Source organism: Danio aesculapii, chromosome 8 (assembly GCF_903798145.1).
Source record: "Danio aesculapii chromosome 8, fDanAes4.1, whole genome shotgun sequence".
Taxonomy (NCBI): domain Eukaryota; kingdom Metazoa; phylum Chordata; class Actinopteri; order Cypriniformes; family Danionidae; genus Danio; species Danio aesculapii.
In genome coordinates, this window is record NC_079442.1 from 12,062,464 (window position 1) to 12,081,032 (window position 18,569).

At 35.5% G+C, this 18,569-nt stretch overlaps 1 protein-coding gene across 3 annotated transcripts in view; it reads right to left on the reverse strand.

The window, feature by feature from the left end:
• adamts13 (ADAM metallopeptidase with thrombospondin type 1 motif, 13) overlaps positions 1-9,873 on the reverse strand; it is a 75,793-nt gene extending 65,920 nt beyond the window's left edge. For all 3 annotated transcript variants that reach the window (XM_056463177.1, XM_056463176.1, XM_056463179.1), the window contains exons 1-10: positions 9,638-9,873; positions 7,077-7,143; positions 6,637-6,905; positions 5,147-5,309; positions 4,131-4,264; positions 2,967-3,050; positions 2,766-2,890; positions 2,150-2,296; positions 1,904-2,038; positions 1,402-1,552 (exon numbers count right to left, since the gene is read on the reverse strand). In XM_056463177.1, coding sequence (XP_056319152.1) covers positions 1,402-1,552; positions 1,904-2,038; positions 2,150-2,296; positions 2,766-2,890; positions 2,967-3,050; positions 4,131-4,264; positions 5,147-5,309; positions 6,637-6,905; positions 7,077-7,143; positions 9,638-9,748 — 1,386 coding nt within the window. In that variant the 5' untranslated portion in view covers positions 9,749-9,873. The remainder of the gene's footprint in view (positions 1-1,401; positions 1,553-1,903; positions 2,039-2,149; positions 2,297-2,765; positions 2,891-2,966; positions 3,051-4,130; positions 4,265-5,146; positions 5,310-6,636; positions 6,906-7,076; positions 7,144-9,637) is intronic.
• Positions 9,874-18,569: the final 8,696 nt, after the last annotated feature.

Consider the following 18,569-nt stretch of genomic DNA (forward strand, 5'->3'; position numbering starts at 1 on the left):
ACATAACTCCACTGAGCACTGGCACCCACATGGAACTTAAGTAGGCTTTTCTACTTTTTAAACAATGTGCTTTCAATATATTACCATCATTACATTCCCATGCACACAAAAGACATAAACAGCACCACAACACCAGGAACACTCTTAAACCTTACACTCTATCCACATTTCCTCATATACACCCTCATCTGTTTCAATTGGTCTGTGGAATTGTCAACAAAGCAAATTTCAATCTATCATTTGCATTCAACTTGATCTTATCTACAAAAGACATTGCACTTCTGATAATTAACAGTTAAACACTGCTCACGTCAGATCATTTCATCATTACTTACAACTGCTCCCCAAAACCACACTGCCACCCTCCCAACCAGTCTCTTTTAGACACAGTCTCACAGTCCTCCTCACATCCTCTCTTCCCTCACACACCCAGTTCTCACTTCTTGATGATAATAGTGCAACAGAAACATTCTGTTCCACTTCAATATCCTGCGTAGATAAGATCTGTCCGCCCTCCATCAGGCCAATGCTCTCTTTTTGCTCTAATCCAGGGGTGTCAAACTCACTTCCTGGAGGGCCACAGCACTGCACAGTTTACTTCCAACCCTGCTTCAACACATTGAAAACAAGCTTGAATGACTCTATTAGTTTGATCAAGTGTGTTTAATTAGGGTTGGAACTAAACTGTGCAGAGCTGTATAGGAGTTTGACACCTGTGCTCTAAACCCTTGCTGTCTGATTATCTGAGAGACATCTCAGAGATGTTATGAGAGGGGGGAATTGGTCGATCGGCAACTGAAGAGCGGGGTGGTGGGTGGTTGAACAACCGCTAACTGAAGAGCAGGGGGTGGGGTTGGTTGGACAATCACGTACTGAAGAGCGGGGGCACTTTCATTTATTTTTGAGGGGTATTTTTTTTTCAAGGTAAAAAGGGCATGTGCCCTACCTGTGCAGGTTGAGCTCTACCTGTGCACATGCCTGCTCTCACTACCTCCTTTTGAGGTGCTGATTTTTTACAGGTCGGGCCACCTTTTTCCCAGAAAAACACTCAAATAAGTGACTACTCCCTCCTTACTCAGGAAGAAGAATCCAAACTTTCCACTCTGCCCATCCCACAACCTGACCTCTTGACACAATGCCGTCACACATCCTGCAGGACATTTCCACGGCCACAGTGCTGACCCTAACACACATCAACACCTCATTGGTTGAAAATAACAGACCAGTATCTCTTCTTCCTTTTATTGCCTAAACATTGGTGGTTTTCAACCAAATTTCAACATTTTTACCACACAATAATCTGCTGAATGCAAACCAATCAGACATCAAATGTGGACATTTTAGGGCAGTATTTAATGATTTGCAATTTTAAAAAAATGTTTGAGGGTCATTCTCACTCACCATGTCTTCATTAGTGAAAGAGCAGGCAGTTGCTGAGCTGCCAAATGCTATACGGCACTGATCGTCCACTCCATAGAAAAGACCAGGCCTCCAGTCCTGCACTGAACCACCCAACACTGGCACGTCCTTAACACACTCTGCCTTACCAGCACTACATAGCAGAGAATGAACACACAGTCATGTGATGAAGAAAATTCTCATTATGAAAAAATATTTATTGTTTTGTCTGTAAGATTTAAAAACAAAAAGAAATTGAAAGAAGTCTCAAATACACACCTAGGCTGTATTTTTGAAAGTGTAGTAAAAACGGCAATATTGTAAAATATTTTTATGGTTCTATTGTAATATAATTTATGTAATATATTTAGGTGATGCCAATTTTCAGCAGCACCACTAATGATTTATATTTTTAATGCTGCAAAAAAGCTAAAATAAAATAACAATCTTATGTTATAAAAATAATACAAAATTATAATAAAAAGATGAAGTTAGCAAGTGACACCTGAAGAAGCTGTAGAGTTGAGCCCTGCTGCATTGGGACCAGGTGAGATCGACGCTGTTATAACCTCCATCAGATGCCATCATAAAGCCACTAGAGCTGCATGTGTTATCTATTCCATCATGATTTATGCCAAAACTGATGAAACAATCAATGAGGCAAAACATGGTTTACAATAATTCAGACAATTACATTTTTTTTTTTTTTTACATTTTAGTTATTGGAAATACATAATGTTCTCAAGCTCACCTGTGGCCAATCTCATGAGCTATAGTGATGCCAAGATCAAAGCCCGTATCCTCCGTAATAACACAGTTCCACTGAGTGGAACAGATTCCACCGAATTGAGTTACACCTCTCACAAGCTTATTCCCATTGGGTAACACCAGATCAAACCTTAGTGATGTTAAAGAGAGTTACTAAACAGCAAATATGAAGAGACATTTATTATTTTTAAAATAATTTGGAAGAAAGGGATTCACTCTTTAAATATAATATAATATAATATAGGCAACGCAGTGGCGGAGTAGGTAGTGCTGTGCCTTAGAGCAAGAAGGTCACTGGTTCGAGCCTCGTCTAGGTCAGTTGGCGTTTCTGTGTGAAGTTTGCATGTTCTCCCTGCGTTCGCATGGGTTTCCTCCGGGTGCTCCGGTTTCCTCCACAGTCTAAAGACATGCGGTACAGGTGAATTGGGAAGGCTAAATTGTCCGTAGTGTATGAGTGTGAGTGAGTGTGTATGGATGTTTCCCAGAGATGGGTTGCCGAAAAGAAAATATATAATATAATATCCAAAATTTTATAAATGGTTTGAACAATATTGGGAAAATAGTTTTTTAATAATGTGAGTGTCTTTTATAGACTACACCTGGTAATATATAACAGCAGATCAGCATGTAAAGGGTCACTGTCAGCATCAGGATTGACCTTCTGACCCCATTCACACACGCTTTTCAGAGATGACGTGATGTTTTCAGAGATCTGGATGTCTGGCTGTGGATTAAAAGAAACGTCATTTTCCTAGTGGATAACATAATAGCTGATGTGCACAACATTAGGTCACTTATACCTCCGGCTCTGTAAGAATGATCATACGGACAAGGTGAACTCTTATATTGGCACCGAGGGTAACATCTCTCAAAAGCTCAGAGGCCTGCAAGTGTACAGTAGATATTTAAAAAACACAAAGTATTTTTGCACTAGTTTTTTACCATACACTATTTGACAAAAGTCTTGTCTTCGATCCCAGTTGTAAGAGCAACAAATAATAACTTGACTTTTATTTGATCATTTGGAAAAGTGGCAGAAGGTAGATTTGTTGAACTGCATCTGTTGAACTGCATCCCAATCATCACAAATACTGCAGAAAACCTATTGGAACTCGTAATATTGGACTCAATATTCTTACAGTAATCAGTCAAGTTTGGTGAAGGAAAAATAATGGTTTGGGGTTACATTCAGTATGGGGGTGTGCAAGAGATCTGCAAAGTGAATGGCAACATCAACAGCCTGACTAGACATTTGTGCTGCCCATTACATTACAAACCATAGGAGAGGGCAAATTCTTCAGCAGGATAGTGCTTCTTCTCATACTTCAGCCTCCACATCAAAGTTCCTAAAAGCAAAGAAGGTCAAGGTGCTCCAGGATTGGCCAGCCCAGTTATCAGAAGTGAACATTATCGAGTATGTCTGGGGTAAGATGGAGAACGCATTGAAGATGAATCCAAAGAATCTTGATGAGCTCTGGGAGTCCTGCAAGAACGCTTTTTGCCATTCAAGATGACTTTATTAATAAGTTATTTGAGTCATTGCAGAGATGTATGAATGCAGTCCTCCAAGCTCATGGGAGTCAAACACAATATTAACTCTGTTTTCACTACGTCATGACTTTATATTCCATACTTTACATTATTTATGTTAAGTGACAAGACTTTAGTCTAAGCAAAGACAGACCTTACTGTCATAAGTAAATGATTAAAAATCAAGGCATGATGATATTATCTTTTGGTAAAATAAGCGTAATCTAGAGGCCTTTGCCTTTCATATAAGCCACGTCTAATGTGAAATGATCAACTAGAAGTCAAGTTATGATTTGTTGTCCCTAAAACCTGGATAGGCAACAAGACCTTTGTCAGGTAGTGTATGCTATATATGACAAATTTATTTTAGATAAGCATATAATCACACGCATTGACAGTTTGTTAATAATAATGTAGATTAAACAAACACATACAATGTTGAGGTTGGTTAGGATGTATCTCTCAGTGTCTTGCCGATGAACTTCATAGACATCAGGACCAACAACCACTGCTAACTCCAGATATGTGACTTCAGACCTCAGAGGTGACCTACGTAACCTGAACTGACCTAGGACAAATGCAGATCACTGTATAAACAGCAGAAAAGTAATCAATAATAAATGTGTTCATACTGTATATTGGAATCAGTATTACATTTTTTATTTGTGATTTGTATTCTACTTAATGTAAAGTGTAAGTAAACAGCAACAGTGGTTAGCAGTGGTTAACACTTGTTGGTTAGAGTCCCAGTTTCGGTTTCCCCCACAGTACAATGACATGCACAGGTGAATTGAATAAACTAAATTGGTGTGTGAATAAGTGTGGATGTTTCCCAGTACTGGGTTGCAGCTGGAAGGGCATCGGCTGGGTAAAACATATACTGGATAAGTTGGCAGTTCATTCCACTGTGGCTGGAGGAAAATTAATAAATTAATGAATAATAAGCAATTTAAGATGCAAAGGTGAGCAGTTTTTGCTCTGCTTGCACTGCAGACCAATGTGTTTCTGAGCAACAAACTGCCAGTGTTATAACTGAGTCTGTTTAAATAATAATTCAATGACTTGCTCAGAAATATTAATTCCTGATTGAATTAGTATTTTGAGTAACTTGCTTGAGTTAATAATTGAGTCACGCTTAAAGACTTTGTAGTCTCCATATAATGGTGTTAAAATGTTAATGTATAGAAAATGAAGAAAAGTCTGTACATTCTCAAATTGATTACAAAAGGCTCTGAAAAACAATGAGAAGTGAAGCGGTGGCATAAGATGTCTGCATATGCACATGGATTAACAACCAAAAAATAGTAAAGATGACAAAACAATCAGGTTTGAATGCCCCCTTAAAGAAACGGCGAAGATCATTAAGATTAAATGTATTTCTGTGGATTTTTTATGTTTAGTGATATTGAACTGTAACCTGTGTATATTAACCAGTAAAATGTGTGCTCACTCTTGGGCTGTTTAAGACGTGTCCTCACTGGCAATGTCTGAGTTATTAGCAAATGAGGAACACCAGGAGGTAAATCCATAGTAAGGTCCTTCAGATTGTCTCTGTGCTGTTCGAGCACTGGACGAATATACAGCCTCATTTCTCCTGACTGAATTAAACCTTGCTGAGGACAAACACAGATTTTAATTAGAAATTATCCTTTATATCTCTCTACAAAACATAAATAAATGTATATTGGGACTAACACCACACACAGTACAATAATAATAAACAGGGATGGACAATAACATTGAAACATTGGACAATTTAGTGCTGGAGGTTTCATGGCTAAACTTGACAAGCCTGGTGGCCAATCTTCATTGATTACACATTCCACTAGTAAGAGCAGAGTGTGAAGGGGTGTTAATTAGCAGAATAACAGCACAGTTTTTCTTATAAAATTGCAGTGCACACTACATTATGGGTGGGATATCAGAGTTCAAAAAAGGACAAATTGTTGGTGCCCGTCTCTGTAGTACTTCTGTGACCAAGATAGCAAGTCTTTGTGATGTATCAAGACCCATGGTGTTCAGGGTAATGTCAGCAGACCACCAAGAAGAACGAACCACATCCAACAGGATTAACTGGTCGCAAGATGAAGCTGAAAGGAATGTCTGGGTGTTGTTCGTTATGAGCTCCACAAGGTCAATATACATATTCATACATTTGCTCACCTGTGCCAATGCCAAATGTCAGTTTCAGTGATGCCAGCAGCAATTCTGGGCTGTGTACAATGTGAAACATGTCTCGTTCTGTGATAAGTCCACTTTCACTGACCTTCCCACATCCAGGAAAGTTACAGTGTGGAGAAGCCCCAAATATGCTTACCACCCAGACAGTTACATGCCCAGAGTGAAGCATGGGCGTGGATCAGTGATGGTTTGGGCTGCAATGTCATGGCATTCCCTTGGCCCAATACTTGTGCTAGATGGGCACATCACTGCCAAGGACTACCAAACCATTTTGGAGGACCATGTTCAATGGTTTAAACCTTGTATCCTGAAGGAAGGTTCCATGTATCAGGATGATAATGCACCAATACGTTTAGTAAGACTGGTGAAAAAGTGTTTGATGATCATGAAAGTAAAGTTGAACATCTCCCATGGTCTGTACAGTCACCAGATTTAAATATTATTGAGCTACTTTGGGGTAATTTAGAGCAGTGAGACAGGAAACGTTTTCCTCCACCAGCATCAAGTAGTGACCTTGCCACTGTTCTGCAAGAAAAATGGCTCAGAATCCATTTGGCCATTGTGCAGGACTTATAACTGATGCTTTATTATAAATTATTGTGGTCTAAAACAAGGCATTTCAATGTCATTGTCCAACCCTGTGTGTTTATATATATATATATATATATATATATATATATATATATATATATATATATATATATATATATATATATATATATATATATATATATATACTGTATAATAACATAAGCTTACTAATTTTCCATAGCAGACAGGTAGAAGTGTTCTTGTATGTGTTGGTCTTAGTAACTTCAGCTGCTCGCAACACATATCCTCTCTTTTCTTCACAATGCTGACCGTTGAATTTATAATCATCTCTAGACTTGTGGGACAGGATACTGCTTGTTTAGCTCTGTGTTGGACCAGCTCGAAGCTCTCTCCTTTGGTCTGAAACAAGCATCTCCACAGCCCTTTGATAGACTCATTCCTTGAGCAGTTCACCCACACTACCTCAAAGGGAGGCACTGAAGAATATTGACCATTATTGTTAAGGTGTAACATGTTTACTTTATATATACTGATTTTATAAAGTCAAAATGAACAAAATAATGGTTTATCTGTAAACCTTAACCCTGTTAGCCCGACTCCTCATTTGTGACCACTACTTAAAGTGAATCTGTGAATATCAGACTTACCGGATTTAGTAGAAATAGTATCAAAATAATAAAATAAGTCTTGAGGTTTCAATGAATCTAAAAAATCCTGGAAAGGAAAAACACATTCATAGTTGAAATTAGACAGACAGACAGACAGATAGATAAATAGATAATTTGCATCTACTATCTGAACTTTCTATTTTAATATTTGGTTACTACTTGGTTTTCAAAAAAAAAACGTTAATACATTTATTACATATTTTTAGTCTTTGTTAATATTAGTTTATGGAAATAACGTTGTTCACTGTTAGGTCATATTCACTTACCGTGCATTAAATAATGTTAGTAAATATTTAAACTAACTTTAACTAATGAAACTTTATTGTAATCTGTGACCGAGTTAATTCTGAAGGGTCATATATGACACTGAGGACAAGAGTAATAAAACTATGAAAAGGTTGTATTAAAACATTGATTAACAGAATAAAGCATGGTAATATTTTTTTCAGTTTTACGCATTCAAAACTGTATTTTGATCAAATAAATTAAACAATTGGATGGCAGAAGAGATTAAAAAAAAACATTTACATTTTACCTGCCCAAACCTTGTATTGTGAGTAGTATTGTTACCAGTGTTGGGGAGTAACAATACATGTAACAGCATTACGTAATTTAATCACAAAATAAATTTAACTGTAATTCATTACAGTTACTGATAAAAAATGAACATTTAAATTACAGTTATATATGAAAATGTTAAAGATTTTAAATGGGGTTACAATTTTCTTAAAAAATCTGGGATATGTTGAATTATATTATTCTGTTGCTTTGCCTGTTTTTGATATGTACGATGCCTTCTGCTAAGGCCATTTATTAAAGCGCTGCTATTCTGCTATAACTACATTTTTCAGTAGCATGGTGGTAGTGTCGCTACTTTCTAAATCAAATAGCTTTTCAGTAGCAAAGCAATTTTTTTAGCCAAGTAGCGCAGTAACATCCACACAATCTACATTTACCGATCTCGAATCAATGAGTGAAGGCACCGACATTCACGGAGCTGTGATGCCAGTGTCTAGCCAATCAAAATAAAACAATATGATGGTGAAAATGACGATTTGTTTTTCAGTGGTCGACAATAAACTTTTTGGTGCGTTACTGCCACCTCTAGCCCTGGGGTGCATTTCCCAAAACCATTGTTAGCCAAGTAAGGTCGCAAGTTGCGTCGTCACAAACATAGTTTGTTGATTTGGTGTATTCCAAATCCATCGTTCCAACGAACATTCGCAAACTACATCGCAAACTTGTGCAGTTGCAACTATACCTCTTCAGCTGTAGTTAGAAGCATAGTTCCTGGCTTTGTTCTATTCCCACTTATCCCCTCTATGCCCTATTCCTTTAGAACATTCTAACATTTAAACTTGGAATTATTAAAAATAAAAAAGATTAAAGTCATCACTCTTAGGTGTAATTTGCTTTCAAAGTATTTTACAGTTCACTTTTAGCGATCTTCATGTTTACAATTGCGCTCCCTTCGCAGTGCACTTTGAAAACATTGAAGTCATTTTGAACACAGCCTCATGACAAAAGCTGTCGGTGACCTAATATTGAAAAGCGGAATTTATGTTACATCTCCAAAGCTTGGGAAAACAAAAAACATAGCATACGTTAATGCTTTTAATTTATAGTAGGTTATTTATTTAGTATCTGTACTGTATATGATATGGGCCTGTTGGTTAGAACATTTCTGCAGTGGTTTGCATGTCAAATTGTAAAAGTAGACTTTTCAAAAACAAAACAAAAATAACTATCTAATGATAATAATAATCATAGTTACTTATAATACTACATTATGTAGTATAATTTGTTAATTATCAATTGTATATATATATATATATATACACTATTTACTATAAATTACTATAGTATTTTAAATGTGGACCTAGTTTTTGCTGTTATATATTATAATTTGTTGGTTTAGTACAGCATATTGCAGTAAATAACTGAACTGAACAATTATGCCTCATGTGTCATTAACAGTTTTATTAATCACTAAGATATGGTTGACTTGGATTCAAGTTGCTTCAATTTAAAAATTGCAAAAATAGCTTAGATGTATTTTTATTGCAAATGCCACAAAAATCACCCTGAACAACTAACTAAAATTCGGATTTTGTAACAACAGTAAACAATCTTTTGTTATAAGATCTGGTTTTGTGGTAGCTGTACTTTAAAATTAAACTATTATAATCTTAATTCAAGTGAAGAAAGACTTTGAAATTATAACAGTAAACAGAGTGCTACTGTAAGGTCACACCTGCTTGGAATAAATGCTTGAAAATAATTTAGTTGAAAATATCCATTAGAAACTTAAAAGTAATCAAAAAGTAATCAGATATAATCAGTTACTTTACTTTTATAAAGTAATTGAAAAGGTACACTGCTAATTAGATTTTAAGTAGGTTAATCTGTAATCTATTACATTTCCAAAGTTAACCCCCCCCCCCCCCCCCACACAACACTGATAGCTACTTTATGATTGTACAGTAAACATCCTAAAATGGTTATGAATCTGCCTTTATATCAAGCTTAAAAACACTTACCGTCTGCAGAGTGCATTGTGAAATCAATACAGATGATTTACTAAATACAGCTGTTAACAAGCTTGGAACTAGAAAGAGCCAGAATAAATTTCCCATGTTTGGCTGCTGCATGAAGCACAGGAGCGGCCGAATTAAGCTCAATAAGCTGGACTAATAATGTTTGGCCAACCAAAGAATGAGAATTCTGACTGAAAAATGTTAAAGGTTGGTAGAAAGTGTCCTGTACATACAAAACTGCTCAAAATGAACAAACAGAAAAAAAGGTTATTGATCAACATAGAGAAGCCTCACCGAAATCCTGAGTTGATGAATTACAGACAATGTGTGTTGACACACCATGATCTGTGTAGAAGGTAACAGGCTTCGATGAGGTTGACTTATCATTTGGTGCATGTTTTACTGATTTATGAAACTGCTGGAAAACTATCAGTGTAATCTGTCTATGTAATTATCATGTTCTGAGGACCTAAGGAACACTAAACATAAACATATCCAGTAATTATAGTGTTATTAGTTGAATTGTTCATTTGTTGAAATAATAAGTATATTTTATAAGATCTGTTTTAAATTTCTTAAGAGTGTTGTCAACATCAGAAATGTAATCAATAAAAATCTAGATCTAGTTTATGGCAAAATTAATAATAAATATTAGAGCAAAGCAGGGAATAAGCCAAGTTAGAGACTGTCAGTGAGCAATAATATGTTGACAGCAGGCAATCTTGAGCAATACTCTAGTGCAACAGTCGGGAATCTTTTTTCAGCAAAAAGCCATTTCTGTTTTTTTGGCAAATGAATTTTTTTTAAAGAGCCAATGGGTTATATTTTTACTACTACCACTACTATAAATAATACAGGTTTAAATGAAACCTTTATTTATTTCCATGTACAACTCAAAAATATGAATATGAAATATGAAGCATCACATGTTGAACAAGTCCATGAATAAAGAAAGGACAATTTATTTACATTTCTGGTAAATAAACTTATTTTTTCCTGAAAAGCAACACAATTTAAAATAAACAAACATTTTACTACAAAAAAAAAATGACACATATAATTCAAAATAAAGTATACAGCAATGTTTTAATTTAGGCTAGTTTTAAAGAACAAAAATCATATTTTACTATTATTGAGAAAATAATTCTTTGGTAACCAGAAACGTAAGTTGTTTGCCCTTCATTGGTGTTGCAATTCAAGTTTATCCACAGCACTGCACACGTGCATTGGTCAAACTTCATTTTATTGGAAACTGAGTTTTTATAAATTTTGCTGTAAAAATACAAATAAAAGGGAATTTTTGTTGTATTATCAATAGGAAACTGATTTCTAATGACGGTTATAATTTTTTGAACTGTAAAATATTATTGAAGGGAGACAGCTGGAGAGCCACATGTGGCTTGCGAGCCATAGGTTCCCTACCTCTGCTCTAGTGCCTTCAAACAAATAAGCATCCCAGAGGCCCATTTCAGAAACAAGGTTAAGTGAAAACTTAACCCGAGCATGTTAATGTTGAAACGAGGGGAACACAGGGTAAGTCAAACCAATTTCTTAAAGGGAGGTAACATTATCATGGTATCTTACTATATGAATTTAACCTTTTTTAAGTTATTAAATTAGGTTGCGCAATGGTAACCTAATTTAAGTTAAGAAATTTCTTAAGATAATGTAGGAATGAAAATTATCATATGCACATTATCATTGTTTATATGGCAAAACGTCTTTTTCACCAAAGAAGGTCCATACTGACTCCAAAGGCAGATACTGATAAGATCAGGGCCTAGTATGTGGACTTTGGGGGTTTTACGATGTGGTCATACACTGAAAAATCTTATGTGCTATTTACCTAAAAAAATTGTGGTAACACTATTGCACGTATTATTTTTAAGTAGTTTGAAAACTTTATTTTTTTTGCAAAAAACACTTGAATGAATCATTTTTGAGTGTTAGATGAGGATTTTAATATTATTAGTGGAATGTGCTTTTATAATTTAAGCAAATCCACCACCATTTACTCATATTTATCTTTTTTAGCAAAAAACACTTGAATGAATCATGTGAAAATTACTAGGTTTTTTTTGAGTGATAGAGAATGAATTTAATATTATTAGTGGAATGCGCTTTTATAATATATGCAAATAAATCACCATTTACTCAAATTTATTAATGAAAATTACTCTTTCATAAAATGTAAAATATATAATTTAGAATAAAATACATGCACAATGCATTTTTGCCAAATATCATTTTATTACATGTTCCACTAATAACAAAATGGTACATACAATATGTTAAACAGTTCGATTTAAAATTTACAGCAATGTAAAGCGCTGAAAAAAGTCCTTTATCCATGTCATGGAAAATAAAATTCTGTCAACTGTCCTTTGTAGGAATAGTCAAATTTTAGACACAATCTGACAGAATTTGTGTATTGCACAACATATAAAACCAGTGTAAACGCTGTATCCTAAAATATGCAATATAATCAACCAATCAATGCAGTGAAAATTCCTCAAAAGTTTGCAGCAGTGAATTTGTGTCAGAAACTTATTATAAGTTTGTTTTTGGGTGATTTTAATTTGAGGAATACTTGTATAAATCCAGTTCAGCAAATCTAGATTTTCCAAGCCAGCCATGACTCACTTATCCTCCAAGACAATGCAGAAGTCCTCATGGTTGGTCATCTCTCTGGCAGACAGCAAATCTCTGCATTCCCACACTGTAAAATAAACATTAAGTTTATTATTATGAAATTATACAAATGTAAATTTCAAATGTTTAAGGTTTACTAAAACACATTAAGGAAACACATTAATGAAATAAACCATTTCAATTGTATCTCTGTGAACAGTAATTCTCCAAAATGTTTGAGTAGACATTGCTGACTTACAGTTTAACATAAGTACACAAGTATTTTGACTAATAATGGACAGCTGTTTTCAAAATGTATACTAGTGTACAAAGAAATAAGTTTATAAAAACAAACCATATTTACAAGGAATGGTGCATTCAACAATGTAGTGTTTGTGTTATATTTTTGTTTTTTGTAAAAATGCAAAAATATAAAAGGCAGTTTTCTGACACTTACATTGCACTCCTGGATGAGCTCTTCCTCTTTTTCTTACAAATACACCAGCAACAGAAAACGACATCTCTCATCTCGTTCCTGATTTAATGTGAGGTCTGAAAAAAATAAGCAAACAAATATTAGTATTTATATACAGTATTATATATATATAAACACAGTTATTTACATTACATCACCAATGCTGTAAAAGGAACCTTATGAAATGGAAAAACACTAGCTGTGCATAAACCCCATTGAATAGCTATATAGCTAACATACTAGCTTGGCTAACCAACAAGTTCACTGTTGTTTGTCCACCCCGGTTAAATGTTGCCTGATCAAACTAGGCTCCCGAATAAGCTTGAAAAGCATGCGTCTTTCCTGAAAGAGCTTATTTAAGACAATAAAAATTATAAACTGTTAATGCTTACCTCTTAACATGCTCGCTGTTGATCTGCTCCTTCAAAATGCCGTCTGATCGCTGCCATTGTTGAGATTCAAATGCAAACATCTCAATCAAATCCACATAATTGAGTCAATTTTAATTTTCTTAAAATAAACGTGAAGCCATCTTTCCTCAATATTATTAGCTTAATTGGTTTATTAAAGTAAGCCTTATAATTGCACTGGTTTCCTTAAAAAAATAAGTTACATTTATCTCTGGATTTTATTAGCAAAGTCTTCTCAATATTTTATAATAAATCCAGAATATCAATTTTTTTAAGAAAATATGCACATTATTTTTAATGACCACATCAAATTTTTTTTATGAAAATTACAAGCCTCAAGATTCATTTTTTACAGTATATGTTAATTGGTCAGTTTGAATGTCTCAGTATTTGGGCTTTGGTCACATGGTCAAGAAAGATACAAAATAGATGTTAAACTTTGTTCCTGCTCTGCTTCTCTCCTGGTCTGGAGTCTGTCTTCTCTGGCTCTACTCTTAGGCTTTCTTTAAGACCTACTTGCTGTCTTTGTCTCTCCCTCTCACTGTCTCGCCTTCTACCTCTAATAACTTTATTTTTACATTTAAGCTGGGTACAATTATCATCATATGTTTTTATCATTTCATATTTTATCATTTTATACACTTATTTTGCAACTAATTCAGTTGTAACCATAGAGAATTATTGTCATTAAATCATCTAATTTTCAAGTATTTTTGAATTACTTTTGATTTAACATCAACACTTAATTACTCCATATTGTGATACAATACAATCACATAATATCAACACTCTCCCACATTTTTAGCTATTAATACTGGCCTTATATCCGTTTTTGGTATAAGATTGCAGAAGAATGGTTTGACTAGAAATATACAATTTTTTTACCATCATGCTGTCAACTTTTTAGTCACTCGATGGGTTAAAACCCATTCTTACAGATGGTACCGAAACCCAGGATCCTTTGCAGTTTTTCTGAAATTTACTTTAGCCGGTCTTAGCTGGATTTCACAGCTTACCTTGTGAATGGATTAAAACTGGCCTTCTAACCACAAGAGTGGGTAAGTCTGCTTTTATTGTTCTTCCATTTGCTTAAATAGCACGAAACAGAAATTACAAGACTGTAATTCGTATCAATAGTTCAATTTGGTAAATTTCAGATCACCTCCTCAAGGATAGAAGGGTTAATTTTTAAAAAAAGTGATGTTTGCTTTTTACCAAAAAAGTTGAACCTACATTGTGCAAACTTAGCAACGAAGGACTTGACCTAACAGACTCAGAGTCTACATTGTTTGCATGGTGGAATGTAATTGGCAAAAATGGAAAGAAATCAAAACGTGGTGATTAATTGAACCGCTAAATTACATGTGTTACTCAAGACTGCGTAATATGACGTGAGAAATATTTTCAATTATAAAGGCTGGATGTGAAGAATTTGATGTTCACAAATCAGAGGCAGAAAAGTCAGAGGCAAAAATTCTAGCTCTCCAGTTACAGCTTGATAATTTACTAGCTGAACAGTTAGCCCTGGCTGAAAAAATGCAGAAGTCAAAAAGACACTTTTGCAGATTTAAAAGCTATGCTAAAAGCCCAGAAGTTTGTGTCTCCCAAAATGCTTAACAGCGATAGGATTGAAAAGCATGTTTACCTCTCAGATAAAGTTATGTGTAATAAATCTGAAATGATTTGTTTAGAGGCTGTAGCTCAAAAGAGTTTGTCTGTTTCAGTACTTAAGGTGATGCAGCACCAAAATATCGCAGCAAAGATGCATGGTGTAGAAGCATTAGAGTGACTTAAAAATCCTCAAACCTCTAATAATCACAGCAATCAACCCTCAGTCAAACAAAACAGGCTTTGTATGACCTGTAAAACGTTTGGTCACAGAGAGGAAACATTTTGGATATCGAGAAAGAGGGAAGACCTCCACCATATTTTCCGAGAAAACGGAAATTACATAAAGCAAAAATAACGTAACATCTTCACGTAACAAAACCTCATCTGCTAATAACACACTTAGTGAACTAACTGCATTGTTAATACAGGGCCTGCAACTGTTAACTTCCTTTGCTGGTGAGTTAGCAGCCTAATAGCAATAAAAGTTAATTGCTGATTCTGTTTGCATTTCCAAATTTGTTATATTTGTGTGATACACATTTTCATTGCCATAGAACGCAATGGTATTTTTTGATATTACATGTACACTTGGACTGAGTAATACCTTAAAACATGATTGTCTTTCTGTAGGTGTAAAAACACTCAGGTCTGAGGTTTTAGAAGCCACAGATGCATTCTAGACCGCATGTCATGTATGAAAAAGGAATTAACTGTATGCTAAAATTAATTAATTTTAAGGTACTTGTGTTCCTATGTTGGATGAGTCTCATCACCTAAAAGTGGAAGACTGTGCTATCTTCAATATAGCTGCATTTTAAACTTTAAACAGGAGTATAGAATTGCCTTGTAGCTCCAGTGTAATAATTGCAGTAACTATGAAAATGCTTTGCTACAGGATTCAGCCTTGAACATTGCACTTTATTATGCTCCTAAAAAACATTGATTTGGAAGTATTTTGAGCCAGATCACACACACATCTCATACTCAAATTTCATTCTGGCTCCCTTTTACAACAGGACCAAATTTTTCAACACTGTCGTAAAAACTTCCAGCCTTTGCTAGGAGCATGTTTACACAAACACATAACCTCAGCTGAAACACTGCCACACAGAGAACAACTTACAAATCTTCACACACATAGTCAAATTCACATTTGTCTCACACCGCTTCATTTAGATTTTACATGTTATTTAAGTCTTTTCAATCAGACTTTATCATAACTATGGATATTTCATATTGTTTTGTTATTTTGAATATTTAACCAGTTACTTATTGTTTCAACAAGTTTTATCAAAATGTAAATTGGAATTCTAAATCCAAAATGCTGAATTATTGTTGCTTTTGTAACATTATTGACATCTCTACAACAAATGTTATTTGCGTTCACTTTGTGTTCAATCTATTTGAATGCAGTTGTGATTGTCTTTGAACACTGATTCATTTAATTCACTGTATTTGGTTACACTAAATATTTTGCTGATACTCTTAACCAGCTATTGTTGTTTTTGTTGTAAAGCAATTTAATTTGATGTTTCCAGATATTGTATAAAGAGCTTGTTTGCTTTTATTTTGTGTTTATCTTGACCTTTTTTTTTTTTTTTACAATAATTTATGGGCATTTTGCTTGAGAAGAACTCAAACTGACCACATCAATCCTTTGATCAATGACAAATGCTATGTGTTTGCTGTTGCTGTTTGTTGTGACATTTGCTGTTTTCAAATACAGGATCCATGGAGAAGAGGTTCACGTCTTGTGATCTACTTCAAGAGAAAAGCAGGGATTCCCTGCATTCCTCAGCACCTATTCTTGTTGGGGGTATGAAGGCCAATTTATTTATTTTTTATTTTTAATGTAAAGTGCCATATGAATATTGTTGGATTTGAGTATACTAAATTCACATTTTTTTTTCTCTTAACCTTATCTTTTACTTGGAATCTATTCTAGTTATTTATAATTGTGGTTTGTTTGTTTTCACTGGACGTCAGCCAAGAAGCATTGAAAGAGGACTGCAGTAATCACATGATGAAGATCATTGTCATCCATCCCGATGTGGTACAGAAAAACCAAGATCCCATTAATCTCCTGCTCATGGGTGTCATCCATGCCGTCAACTTAAGTTACCCACCGAAAATGAAATATACGTTTGAAGTATTTCAGAAGCTGTTTCTTGAGCTTGACATCCTTAAAATGTCACCAAAAGTCCAGTCTCTCCACAAGAAACTTTTAGCGAGAGTGTGCCAGTGTTATTTGTGCTTTTGTTCAGCACAAACAATTTGTTTGCATTTTGTATGTTTTCTGCCAGTGATTTCAAGTGTTGCTCAGTTTTATATAAGTTCTTTCTGTCCTGAACGTTCTGAAAATGTCTGCAAAGGTAGTGTTTGTATCTAGTCTAGCTCTGCACATCACAGATCCTGGTCCCACATTGGTGTGGACTTTGTCACTGATCTCCCCAACTTGGATGGTAACACAAGTGTTCTTGTCATGGTGCATTAGTTCTCCAAGGCCTGTCGTTTGATTCCTATCAAGGGTTTACCTACAGCCTTTGACACAGCTGAGAATTTGTTCCACCACGTTTTAGAAATTTCGGGAAATTCCGAGGAGATTGTGTTGTGATAGACCGGGGTCCCCAATTTACCTCACATGTACGGAAAGCATTCTTTAAACTCCTTAGTGTCTCTGTCAACCTCTACTCAGGCTACCACCCCCAGATAAAATGCCAGACTGAGCAGAAAATCCAGGAGCTCGGACGTTACTTTCAGTCATACTGCCAAGACTATCTGTACAGCCAGTTCCACCCCTGGACCGAGTATGCACAGAACTCCCTCAGCCAGGAGTCAACAGGACTAACACCGTTCCAGTGCATGCTCGGTTACCAACCACTCCTGTTCCCGTGGACGGAGAAACCACCCTGAGGTTCCACTGGTTCCAGCTGAGCGAGAAAGTGTGGGACTCAGTTCACATCCAACAGGCCTTATCCAGACCATATCAGATGCTGTGGTGGTCATGGAGGAGTGGAGAGCATGAGACTGATTCCTTAAAGAACTCACACCTGCAGCTTCTCCACATTGGACATCCAGGGTTCTCCAGTCTCCGGCGCCTAGACAGCAGCTCTGCACAGGACGTTTGGGCAGAGGAGAAAGGGTCGTGCACAACTGAGCCTGGTTTCTCTCAAGTTTTTTGTCCTTCACTTTCGGTCAATTGGTGAAGTTTGTTCCTTGCCACTGGCTTGCTTGGTTTGGGACCAAGTGCTGCGCATCAATGAAATTGCTCATCAGTGAAAACTAAACCACACTGAACTGAACTAAGCTAAGCTGAACTTCAACTCTAAAAACTGGACTGACACAGTTTCAATTTACTAGAACTGATTTAAGCTGATTTGACACTGATATAGTACCCTCTCCCTTCAACATAAGATTTGAACCATTTCAGGACAGTCCCAGAAAGCCCAAACCAGTTTTGCTGCCTATCCAGAAGTATGCCGTGATTAACGGTGTCAAATGCCGGACTGAGATCAAGCAATAGCTACACTGTTAGTTTGCCTAAATCCATATTTAGGAAATATTAACCTGGTTAAAAACAACCTTTTCAATAATTTTGTCAACTAAAGTGAGATTTGAAATCACTCTGTAGTTGCCTGATAGAGTGTTATTCAGGTTGGTCTTTTTCAAGAGGGGTTTAACAACTGCAGTTTTAAGGAAGATTGGAAAAGTCCCAGAAAAAAAAGGTAAGCATTTACCACTTTTAGAAGATCAATTTCTCAACAGTTTTAAAGAACGATGTGGGGAGTGTCAAGACTGCATGTTTTCA